This window comes from Phycodurus eques, chromosome 22, assembly GCF_024500275.1.
Source record: "Phycodurus eques isolate BA_2022a chromosome 22, UOR_Pequ_1.1, whole genome shotgun sequence".
In the NCBI taxonomy this organism is placed as follows: domain Eukaryota; kingdom Metazoa; phylum Chordata; class Actinopteri; order Syngnathiformes; family Syngnathidae; genus Phycodurus; species Phycodurus eques.
Genome location: NC_084546.1, coordinates 4494820 through 4507443, shown reverse-complemented (window position 1 = coordinate 4507443; position 12624 = coordinate 4494820). Strand labels below are relative to the sequence as shown.

The following is a 12624-nucleotide window of genomic DNA, read 5'->3' as shown; positions in this document are numbered from 1 at the left end:
AATTACATCTTGCCTCTTTAAAACAATCCTCTAGCTTTGCCTTATAACAGTGCCTTTAGCTTGATGCTAACAAATAATGCAAAACACCATAGAACGAATAACACACGCTCCAGAAAATCCATCTCTCTGCTTTTGTGCTCTAGTATTTAGCAGCTTTTAACACAGGCACAGAAAAGCGGCCTTGGGCTTTGTGTTTTCTTGACGTGCGCTACTCCTCTGCTTCATCACGCATGCTCCCCCTCCTCCTCTTCTTCTCGCCGTCCATCTCCTCTCCTCCATCCATCCTTCCTTCTGTCAGCTGGCAGAAGATGAGTCATGCCTCTCGCTCAGAGGCTCAAACTCTCTCCCTCTCTAAATTTATCTCTCTCTTCACTTCTCTCTGCACCTCCTCTCAGCATCTTCATCGCACGATTCTCTCTCTCTCTCTCTCTCTCTCTCTCTCACCATCTGTTTCTCTTGCTTCTGCTACAAAGCGATTACTCGCACACCTTTTTCTTTTTTAGCTCTCTCCGCCACGGTCTGAAAGTGAGACTGACATTTCTATTTCGTCTATCCGTCCGTCTATCGCTCACAAAGTCTTTCAGAGCTCTCCTCGCACAGTCCACATGTGCCAACTGCGTGTTCAGCCCTCCCTCCTCTTAACTGGAGGAAAATGTAAAACAAGATCACATGCTTGTCCAATACGAGAGCTCAATCAGAAAAAAATAACATAATGTCTGCCCACTAGAAGTGCGTAGTTGTTGGTAGCGGTAAAGACAATTTATCCCACCGGGCCTTACAAAACGCAAGTGGATGAAAGTAAAAAGTGTGGTGAGGTTGGGGAATTGCAAGAAAAAAGTAATGAAATTAGAAATATATGAATTATTTTAAGAATATATATCTGGCAATACAACAGGAAAATTGGACTCGGCAAAGCTAGCCTCAGACCCCCCCACGATGTCTTCAAACTAGTGTATTTATAGTACCTACACCTATAGAATTACTGTAGTAGCTTTAGCTTGATAGCAAAATACCAGTGCACTTGCTAAAGATGTTCGTTCTTTATGTCTGTGAAGTCCTGGAAATCCGCAAAGGTTGAATCGATGCAATTGGACTCTTCTTGTTTGTTGAATTTGTTGTGTTTCTTCTCGTTTTCCAAAAACATTCAAATTGGGCAACTCTAAGGCTAACGACATGTGAAATGCCCTTCCACAAAAACTGCCCGGTGAGAAGAAGAATCTTAGTAAGCAAAGGGGAAAAAAAATAAAATAAAAAATAAAGAGTCTTCAAGCTATTTAAGTTTGCAACTAAATTTAACATGAAATATCAAGACACAACACGTTGTGTATTTGAAAAAAAAAAAAAGCACACAACTTTGCCTTCCGTGAGCTTATTGCTAACACACAATGCAAAACGCCATAGATGGGCTTAGTGTTCTAACCCTTTATTTGAACACGAACGGTGCAACAAAACATGTAGACAGACAATACAACAATGTCCGTAGGCATATATTCTATAGCCTCTATGAAAAACAACTTATATTACAGCAGCTTAGCGAGTCACTTACAGTAGTTGTGAAACTCTTCGTCGTTCGTGTCGGCATGACTCAATTGTACTGCCCCTCAGTGGCCAAGTGTTGCACACCAGGAAGCCGCAATCAATTAATGATACAATACAAACTGTTTAAATATTTACAACATATTTAATGATGTTCAGATATGTTTTATAAACTACAATATTATAGACTTCTATTTTCCTTTGTAAAAACATAAAACCTTTTTGAAATGCAATTCACCCACACACCCACTAGGTGGCACTGTAATTTCACCCACTTCATATGCAAACGTTTGTCTTCCACGATGCATTTCTCTTCGTAAATGGTGTACCTAATGAAGTGTCCAACGCTTGACAGAGACAATAAAAGACATGACGGCGAACAGCATTGTTTCAACCTGAGAACGGTGTCTGCCAACAGTTCGCAGTCGAGCCAGCCCACTTTGGCACGCCAGGCCTCGTTTGGCACCTGACTGGCGCCCTGGGAGAGGCCGAATCCCCGAGCAGGAAGCCCCAGCAGGGGCACCGAGGCTGGGCCAGATTGCCTGATTTCCCCCTGGTGCCCCGGAGCTCCGCCGGTCAAACTACGCAGGCCTCGTGAGGCCTTCCCTGGAGAAATTAATAACACACACGAACACACACCATTTCCATCACTTCAGAGGGAATCATATCGAGTTCCCTTCATTTCCTACGGGATTACCTTATAACAATACCGAACCATAACTTAGCTAACCTAGAATTTTATCCATTGAACCCAAAAGCAGCTTTTCCCGTGCTGTGACACAGCTTTTTGTCCCAAATTGAACAAGCTGTTCCCAATTAGCCAGTTCTTTAGTCAGATATTTGTCCCGGAAAGGCGACGATAACACAAACAACACTGCAGAAACACAAAGAACCTGCCAAATCACGAGTTGTTACTTTCTTTGTTTCTTCCGTCGCTTGATTGTTCTTTTTTTCTGTAATTATAATTCTCAAGCCACTAATTCAGCGTTGGGATGCAGACTTCACACACACCCCATGTATTTCCTAAGAGGAATTATTCACACGTTGGCTACAGTTGTCAGCGGAATAATTCCTTGTCTCATCGCCCAGTAGGCCGACAACAGACACCGGTGGAAATGGATGAAATAGGGATAAATATTATTCCGCGAAATAACTACTTCAAATTGTCACATTTGTCCCATGGAGCACTCCAGGAAAATCTGCCGTAAATGCGACTTCAATAAAATGTGCGCTGTCTAAATTGGGGCCTTTTATGCGATTGTTTAAATGACTCATCGCCGTGCTTTGCTCTCCTCCCTCCCTGTTTGCAGACACGCTGCATTTCACTGTACACTTTATTAGGTACACTTGCACGCAAAGATAGAAAAAAAGAAATCTGCCTTGGCACTCTGCACAAAACGCACAGAGATGAGCGCCCCCCCCCCCCACCCCACCCTCCCACATTCTTTTCATGCCAACAGATGACAGAGTGCATTGAAAAAACACACACCAAAATGCTGACTACTGAGGGTGAGAGCGAGCGTGCGGCTGAAAAATCTCCCATGTCAGACTGCAGAGCTGGCAGAAACCAAAGACATTGTTGAGGACACACACACACACACACACACACACACACACATAGGAGGCCTACATGTTGTCAAAGCATGTGGAGGAACACACACACACACACACAGTCTGTGAGGCGACGTAGCGAGCTGTCAGGGCGGGCTAGGAGAATGGAAGCGCGTGGAAAGACGACGGCAGGAAAAGTACGGACGGTGGGATAAAAGACGGGAATGACCTCATGATGGCTGCCTTTGCACTCGTCTCGACGTTCATCGCTGGTGGGAAGTACAAATACTTTGTTAGTGTACTGAAGTCGATATTTCGTGTACTGCATTTATTTTTCTGACGACTTTTTACTATTGCTCTCAACAGAGTTTGCACTTTTTAACTTTTACACGAGCCGGTAAATCAGTACTTCAACCGATGCTTGTGAATTGTGACGAATAAACGGAGAGGGGAAGAAAATAAGACGAGAGGGTACGTGACAGGTTGGTTATGATGAGATGCTGCAAAGAAATGGAAAAGCACTTGAAGGGGAGCTGTTGCTCTGTTGCACTGAAAGCAAATGAACTTTATGATTAAGTAAGTGTCAGCGAGCGTCTCGTCTCTTATTGATGCTGCGCTCCAGACTGCTGGGAAATATCCCATCAAAACATGGCCGAGGACAGCGATAAGCGTGAATTTGACTTTAGTGTGACAGGTTAAATGAAGATAAGAAGCGTAAGAAAAGAAAACAAAAACCACACCTATGAATACAGATAGATAGGATTTATAATACCGATTATCCTCATTAACATATTCAGCATTGTAGCACTGTGGGTTGATTGCTTGTTTCATTTGAATTGCTTATTAAAAGAGTGAAATGTCACGACCCACTGTGTTTTTTTTTCCTTTTAGTGCTGCAGCTTCCCTTATACTTAAGCAACAGGTGACTAGCTTGGTCGCATAGCTGGCGGTAAACAGATAATAATGATTTATTACAGTGGCCATCGACTCACAAATTTTTTGAGACACGGCCGATTATCTTTTATCTGAGTTAAAAGCTCTAAATGAAGGCAGCAGAGAGTTAATAATTCCCAAAAAGTGCTTGGTTCAAGCTGTATTTTTGCCATTCCCTGTTGAAGTTTAAACACAAAACAAATAGAATTACATGTCGTGTATTTGCGAGCTTAAAGCTAACACACAATGCAAAACGCCACGGACGGGCTGACGAAGCAAGCATTGCTGTAGCGTTTATCGGGCTGGAACGAATTAAAGGCATTGCCACGCATTTCATTTCAATGGCTTCAAGTGGTTATCTTGCAGCCTCGCTTGCACTACTGCCCCCTGCTGGCATGGAGGAATACACGCAGGGAGAAAGCGCGCTGTGTCTTTTTCGGCCTCGACGCAGGTGCCGCTCCGCTGCTTGCGACGTCTTTGGTGTGTTTTCGCCATGAGAGTGTCAGTTAGGGGAGGGGAGGGAAAGAGTTGAGGAAAAAAATAACACCCCAAAACAGGAGGTGAGAATAATGACCGTAAGCGGGCCTTTGAAAGCGACCGTACTGCGGGCTTCCATATGTGCGCTCGCTGTGCTAGTGGAGCAAGGAAACACCTCAAAGCAACATAAAAGATTCATCGCTTACTGCACACACACACACACACAGAAGTTTTGGTGCGTCAATGTCACTGTCTGCATTCACTTTCATATCATCCCTGCTGCTGTGTGCATGCATGTGTGTGTGGCACATGGAAATATCCACCTAGGTAGGTGTCAGCTGTCAGGTGGGGGCGTGGGGGTGGGGGTGTGGCGTTGGCAAGTTGACACACGCCTGCGTCGCCCTGGCAACCAGCAGCCGGGCACGCGTGAAGCAAGGCCGACAATTATCTGCTTGAGGATCCTCCCTTGTATCATCAACACGTCAAATCGCACGTGTACCGGGCCGTGCATACATCAGCACTTTACACGCTCACATGACATGACTTGTCACACTTTGGGGAGGTGCCACACACACACACACACATATATATAGGCACACGTGCACACACGCTTCTGGCACCATCATCTCCAGAAACATCATGTGATTGCTTCTCTCTCCACATCCCCACTAAAAATACTCTTCTTCCTCCCTTCACTGCTTATTTCCCCGCTCTCTTCCCCTTCCCTCTCGCACGGTGTGAGTGCGAGCATGGACCCAGCAGGCAACACACTCACGTACACACACGCGCACACACACACACACACACACACACACACACACGCACACACATGCAGGCAGGCAGGCAGCAGGTCATGCAGAGGCTCAGCGCTTGCTGCTCAACACTGAGCCTGTGGCTTTTTTGTCCCGCCTCCCTCTGTGTTTTTGCTTCCTCGCTCTTTTATCCTCCAATTTCTCCTCCTTACCGCCACCATCATTGGGCCGAAACCTCGTTATGTCCAAATATGGTCGATTGTATATTTTTCACAAATCGAGACTATTGATCGTCTGTTATTTTTACGCATTGTTGCGGGAGCCGGGCAGCATTATGTCGCCTCAAGATTGAAAGTTTGGGTGTTTTTTCTTTTCTTTTTTTAAGACAATAACAAGTGAAAATGCATCAGTTAGATACATTTGAGTAAGCCTGTTTTGTTAAAAACGGAGGAGGTACGTTTGCGTGCAGATTAATTTCCGCCTATTAAACTCCTCATCGTTTTATCTTTTTTGCACAACGCATAGCTATTAGTTTGGAGGAGATGATGTAACCACAGTCGGTTTCTTTTGTGACGGGGTTAAAAAAAACAACTAAATTTAATCTAGAGCTGATCTAGACTGCAAAACAAACATCCCACATAATATGTTCAGATGCTTATAGATTAGGTTGTCGTTTGCAGTGCTGACGCAGATCCAAAATTAAAGCTGTTCATAATTTGAATTTGCAGAAGACATGCATCTTCCGTGGCAACCAGAAATCATCTACGAAATTTGCTTCTCGAGCTCGCATGTGTCCCACTCAAAACCACAGCGGCTGCTTTTCTATTCCCCTTTGAGCCTCACAAATATCACATTTGAGTACACGGCTGCTGCACAGGAAATGATCAGTCGCGGCATCTAATTGAACCGAGCCCTGGGGTGAGGCTAATCCCATCATAGTTTATGACCATGGCGGCAAACCCGGTTCGGTCTCTGTGAAAACTTTGCTTTGCTAATCTGGTGGCACGCACGCTGTCAGTCAGAGCGTTTGAGCTGCCGCAAAGCTTACTATTCACATCACGCCTATGTGCTTTGAAAATGCATGACACACATACGGCGGATGGCGCGTCCAGGTGCGGCAAGGACGTGCTGTAGGCCTCGGCCGCCACGAGGGACTGCTCTGTTTTGCCCTTGATGACGCACGTGGGATAAAAGGTTGAAATACATTTACATTAGTCGCGCCTGCTTGCTTGATTAGCGTGTATAGTAATTGTGCTGCGAGACACACAAAAATATTGCGAAAATATCATTTAAAAAAAAAAAATATTATTCATCAAAGGTGACATCTATGATTAAAAAAGACAACGATGAAGCATTGATTTCATAATTTGAGCTACAGCACATGTTTTGTGAAGCTGTGGATGTATTTGAACTAGGCACACCTGAAACACACTGCTTCTTTGTCAAAGAAATCAGCCAAGATAACAGGAAGAGAATTACGGAATTGCAAGAGTCTGCTTCATCCTTGGGTGCAATTTCCTGATGCCTGAAGGTGCCACGTTCATCATTCAATAAATGAACTAGGCTGGCATCATTTAATCCATGCTACGGGACAAAAAACTGCTCAAATTCCAGATTCTGTTGCGCCCCGTTTTAATCCTCACCTGATCCCTGTTCTCTATTTCACTCTACTTCTACGTTTCCCATCAGCTCTTCCTCTCCCTCACTCGCTCTCCTCAAGCACTCGGCCACACTCCACTGGCTTCAGCAAACGGCTCCCCTGTCATATTATCTCTCACACACACATACACACACACACACACACACACACACGCGCGCGCACGTAGTAGCAGATGCAAGCATAGAAACAGCCATACGTTCCTTTGACTGAATAGGCTACGCACACGCACACACTTGGAGATAACGCCAGCACACACACTCACTCAGAGTCCAAGGTTACACTGGTGGGTGAGAGAGGCCCATTGCAGGGGGAAGAAAGTTGGACGCTGCAGCTCGAAAACATCTACAGCAATGCACACTTCTTTTTTTTTTCTTTTTTCTTTTTGACTGAATTAATGATGAATGTCATAACATAAGCAAAGCCAGATGCGAGATGACAAACAGCTTCAAAGTAATTATATTGGGTCTCAATGAAAGACACATGAGAGAAGTTTTCTTTTTTACACTTTGGAGATTAATTTATCGCCTCAGTCAGTCACTTAAGGACACTGCTGCAATTCTTAGTCAAACTTATTTCTCATCACAACATAGACACGCTTGGGTTCATTTGCGCACAGAAGGAGCATATTCCACACCTCACTCACTATAAGGAAGTAGAAATATGATTTGTCCCAGTGAGTAAGAAAGACAAGCACATTCTCCTTGATGTATCATTATTACAAATGTGACTGTTTTGAAAATAAAATAGGAAAGGTGAAGTCATTACAGTGCAATAAACTCAACTGTATTTTTAGGGCAGTGGTTTTTAGCTGTCGTCACCGTGGGACTCGCATTTTCCTATTGTTGCTAAGTCGCGACCTCCTTTTTATGGATGCTTTAAAAAACGTGTATATCATATTTTAAAATTTAACTATTTGCATTTTCAAACCCAAAGTGCATCTCGGAGCATCATGTTAAGAAAGTGAGAACGAACATGAGAAGTGCATGTACAAAACTCAATATAATATTGTAAAATGATTGCACAAAACACTGACACAAAGTTTCACTTATGTCTTCACACTGATCTCTGCTTTTCAGGAAAGCGCGACATCAACACTTTACCAACATTTTAGGAAACGAAGGGTGCCGACGAGTGCAACTGTAACAGTTTTAACACTGAAATGCGGCGGGAAGTTGCGCAACTTTTTGTTTGATGTGCACTGATATTCAAATGAGTTTCATGTAGTGGGAAAAGCACATCGCAAGCAGGGAGGTCCGTAGACAGAGGCTGAGCCGCACTGTATTTGTTTGCAGTTTATAAAAATGACCGTAGCTGAAACAATGTGCTGCACATAAATAATAATGTAATATGAAACATAAAACAATTACAAAAAAATAAAATAATATTTTTAATGAAAATAAACCTCTTTAAAAACAAAATCATTCAGACATGGAAACACTCCTGCAGCACCTCCTCTGTTTATTAAGTCCAAACAGTCACAAACAATTCAAAATGTTAAATTTCTTAGTATTTCAGTAAAATGTACAAACAGTGGTTCAGCCCGTCCAATACATCGCTATTTTTGCGAGTACTGTTATTTTTATTTGACACTTTCTGACAATTATTTGATGTGTGCACCCACAGGATTTAACTTTATTCTCTGCTTGTTTTGGAGGATTTCCTCTCACCGCAGCAAAAAAAAAAAAGAAAAAAAAAAAGACTTAAACCGAAACACAAAATGTGTCAGCCAAGTAAGAAAAGTGAACAGACTTCTCCAGTTGACTTTCCCGTTTCCTGTGCGGTCCGCTTAAAGGGTTAAAGCCCAGAGTGAACTGAATTGTAAGAAGTTGGTTTCCAAGGGAAACTGTTCGCACCGTTCCAGCTGAGGCGGGACGAACCAACTGCCTGACACGAAGGGGCGGGGGGGGTACCATCTCGGCAAAAACAACTTATTACGCTTCGTCTTGGTTATAACACGTCAATTTGTCAATTATTAGACGTATGTCGGGTCAATATATATATTGGTGTTATTACGTGTTGCGCAAAGTGAAGTTTTAAACATGTTGCACTCGTATTGATATGTGGGTTCACCCCTCCCGAGCGGGCAGAGTGCCGGGGTCCTTGCCAAGTCGGTTTGAAAAGAGCAGACAAAGGCTTGGAGTGCAGGACGCCTCTCGCCTCCTTCGCAACAATCTGCCTCCGGAGTCTTTTTCTTCGCCTCTCCGCCTCGCTATGGAACAACTACTCGGAGTCGGTCGTCTCGCTCTGACTTCGACTTTCCGCCTCTGAAATGCACGAGCGTCTGGATCCGCGCTCGGCCGAGAGTGGACGCCTTTTTGCGGCCAGAATACAAGAAGGGAGCGTCGTGTGAGGAAGGGAGGGAGAGAGAGCGAGAGAGAGAGAGAGAGGAAGGTTTGACGCCGTTTCCTCCTCGCCTCCGCCTCCTCCTCCTTCTTCCTTTCGCCCCCTTCTCCTCCTCTTTTTTCTCTTTTTTTTTTGTGGCGGAGGCAGGAATAAACGCTTTTTGGGCTCTTTTGCCTCGCTTCTGTTCAATGTGACTGCGCCAGCACACCGGCTCACGTTGTGCTCAAGAGTTGGATCGATTGACTTTGAGTGTGAAGGAAGAGCAACAGAAAAGAAAAGTCAGTTTTTTTTTTTTTTTTTTTTTTAAAGGGGGAGTTAGCCGGGACTGTTGCTACTTTTTGTAATTGAAAGAGAAGAGGTGCTTTTTTCCCCTTTCTTTCTTTTCTTCTCAGCCGCGGGGGTGTGGAGTATTAATTTTTATATGCCTGGGTTTTGAAAAACAATGGAGACGCACATTTCGTGCCTCTTCCCGGAAATTTTGGCCATGATTTTCAGCTATCTGGACGTGAGGGACAAAGGCAGGGTGGCCCAAGTGTGCCTGGCTTGGAGGGACGCATCCTACCACAAGTCAGTGTGGAGGGGTGTGGAGGCCAAGCTGCACCTCCGGCGGGCCAATCCCTCGCTCTTCCCCAGCCTCCAGGCCAGGGGCATCCGGAGGGTCCAGATCCTGTCCTTGCGCCGCAGCCTGAGCTACGTGATCCAGGGGATGCCCAACATCGAGTCCCTCAACCTCTCGGGCTGCTACAACCTCACAGACAACGGGCTGGGCCACGCGTTCGTGCAGGAGATCCCGTCGCTGAGGGTGTTGAACCTGAGTCTGTGCAAGCAGATCACCGACTCCAGCCTCGGCCGGATCGCCCAGTACCTGAAGAACCTGGAGGTTCTGGAGCTGGGCGGCTGCAGCAACATCACCAACACGGGACTGCTGCTCATCGCGTGGGGCCTCCACCGCCTCAAGAGTCTCAACCTGAGGTCCTGCCGTCACGTTTCGGACGTGGGCATCGGGCACTTGGCCGGCATGACCCGCAGCGCCGCCGAGGGCTGCCTGAGCCTCGAGTACCTGACCCTCCAGGACTGCCAGAAACTGACGGACCTGTCCCTCAAGCACATCTCCAAGGGGCTCACCAAGCTGCGGGTGCTCAACCTGAGCTTCTGCGGCGGCATCTCGGACGCCGGTATGATCCACCTCTCGCACATGACCTCCCTGTGGAGCCTCAACCTGCGCTCCTGCGACAACATCAGCGACACGGGCGCCATGCACCTGGCCATGGGCACCCTGCGCCTCTCGGGCTTGGACGTGTCCTTCTGCGACAAGATCGGCGACCAGACGCTGGCGTACATCGCCCAGGGGCTGTACCAGCTCAAGTCGCTGTCGCTGTGCTCGTGCCACATCTCGGACGACGGCATCAACCGCATGGTGCGGCAGATGCACGAGCTGCGGACGCTCAACATCGGCCAGTGCGTGCGCATCACCGACAAGGGACTGGAGCTCATTGCCGACCACCTGACCCAGCTGGCGGGCATCGACCTGTATGGATGTACCAAGATCACCAAGAGGGGGCTGGAGAGGATCACGCAGCTGCCCTGCCTTAAAGTGCTCAACCTGGGACTCTGGCAGATGACAGAGAGTGAGAAAGTCAGGTGATTGGAGTTGGAGGACAGAGTGGTCATTTGGGAGTGGGGGTGGGGGGGCTTCACCTGCACCCCCCCCCCCCCCCCCCCTACACACGCACACACACACACACACACACACACTGTCAGCAAAAGTTCACAAATCCATAATATTGAGTTTTAATATTGCAGATGCAATTTCATACATCGCCCCAAACTGCGCCATTAAGCCCCCCCCCTACCCACCACCCCCACCACCCCAGTCCCGCCACAGTCTGAAGAAAAAAAACATTCGGCTACCTCGTATGTGCTTTTCCAAAAAGAAAGAAGGAAAGCCAGAAAATGGGAGAAAATGTGCCTCGAGGGACCGTGTGTGTGTGTGTGTGTGTGTGCGCGCGTGTGTGTGTGTGTCGCCCCCTCCCCCATCGTCCCCTCCACGAGCAGAAAAAAATCCAACTACCTTTTTGTTTATTTCCCCTCGCAACTATTTCACCACCGACGATTGATTTTCAATCCTATGATCATCCAACTGATGCATTATGCAAACGCACTTGATGTGTGCGATTTGTTCCCCCCCCCCCCCCCCCCGCCCTCAAATCAAAACATGGCGAAAGTTGCCAAAACATGAAGCTTCAAGTATTTCGGTCAAAAGGTGGAGGCGCGGGGGACAAATGTCAGTCAATGTTGCTTCAAATTGAAGTGATTTAGATATTGTTTTACCCTATTTTCTCGATTGAAATGAATCAGGGTTCCATGTTCTTTTTTTGTGTGTGTGTAAGGAGGGATGTTCTCTCTCTCTCTCTCTCTCTCTCTCTCTCTCTCTCTCTCTCTCCTCATTCTCTCCATCCCTCCCCCGGATAAAAATACCCCGAGCCCATTCGGAGACATGCTTGGAATAAGGAGCAATCGATTATTTTTCTTGCTCTCTCCACTTCTCGAGTTGCAAGCTCGGGCCACATCTCTCTCTCTCTCTCTCTCTGTCGCACTCGTAATGTGTGTGCGTTTGTGCGTCTGTGTGTGTGTGTGCATTTCTTTTGATGTAATGCAATGACCTGCTCGATACATGAACATGCGGATGTGCGTCCTGCTGAAACAGCTGAAGAAGAAGAAGAGAGGAAAAAAAGATGTACTGTATATTATGTTTGTAAAGATGTTAAAAAAAAAGAGAACATGCAGAATCCCAAACTTAAAATTGTTTTATATTCTTACAAGTAAAAACAATTAAAGATATTTATATAATGAACCAAAAGCGCCTTTTGTGTTGATTTCACTTACTCGCATGTGTGAGGATGAGCATATTTATTTTGCCGTCCTTTTATTAAGCAGATCGTCCTCTGCCATCATCATCATCATCATCATCATCCTCCCAGCGCTCTTGCCTTTCATTCCGAGGGGCTGAGGAGAGGAAAAATCTGTTGTGTTGTTTTATTATTTATGAGCACACTCAAAATGGATGCCTTGATTTAGCCGCATTGCCTTTGTAATTAATGAACACGAGGCGGTGGAACGGCTATCTTTCTATTCTTATCGGATGCTTCTTCTTTTTGTAATGAATTGCTATTCTTACCATACTATTTATTGGGATGGCAGCTGTTTATAGTGCGTCATTTCAGACATGAAATGAGATCTTGAGTGTGACACAAACACACACTGGACCGCTTGCCATTGTGTGTGTTTCGAAGTTAGAAAGGCAGGTTTTGGTGAGTGGGGGGGGGTTCCTCTCTCTTCTTTCTCTCCTCTTGTTCAGTCACGCATACCAGA

At 45.9% G+C, this 12624-nt stretch overlaps 2 protein-coding genes across 2 annotated transcripts in view; one reads left to right on the top strand and one right to left on the bottom strand.

The window, feature by feature from the left end:
- wnt5b (wingless-type MMTV integration site family, member 5b) overlaps window positions 1-12624 on the bottom strand; it is a 44152-nt gene that overhangs the window by 11962 nt on the left and 19566 nt on the right. The window lies entirely within an intron of this gene.
- On the top strand, window positions 9041-12101 carry fbxl14b (F-box and leucine-rich repeat protein 14b). Its single transcript, XM_061667666.1, has one exon. It carries the CDS (start codon window positions 9695-9697, stop codon window positions 10895-10897), a length of 1203 nt encoding a protein of 400 aa, XP_061523650.1. The 5' UTR covers window positions 9041-9694; the 3' UTR covers window positions 10898-12101.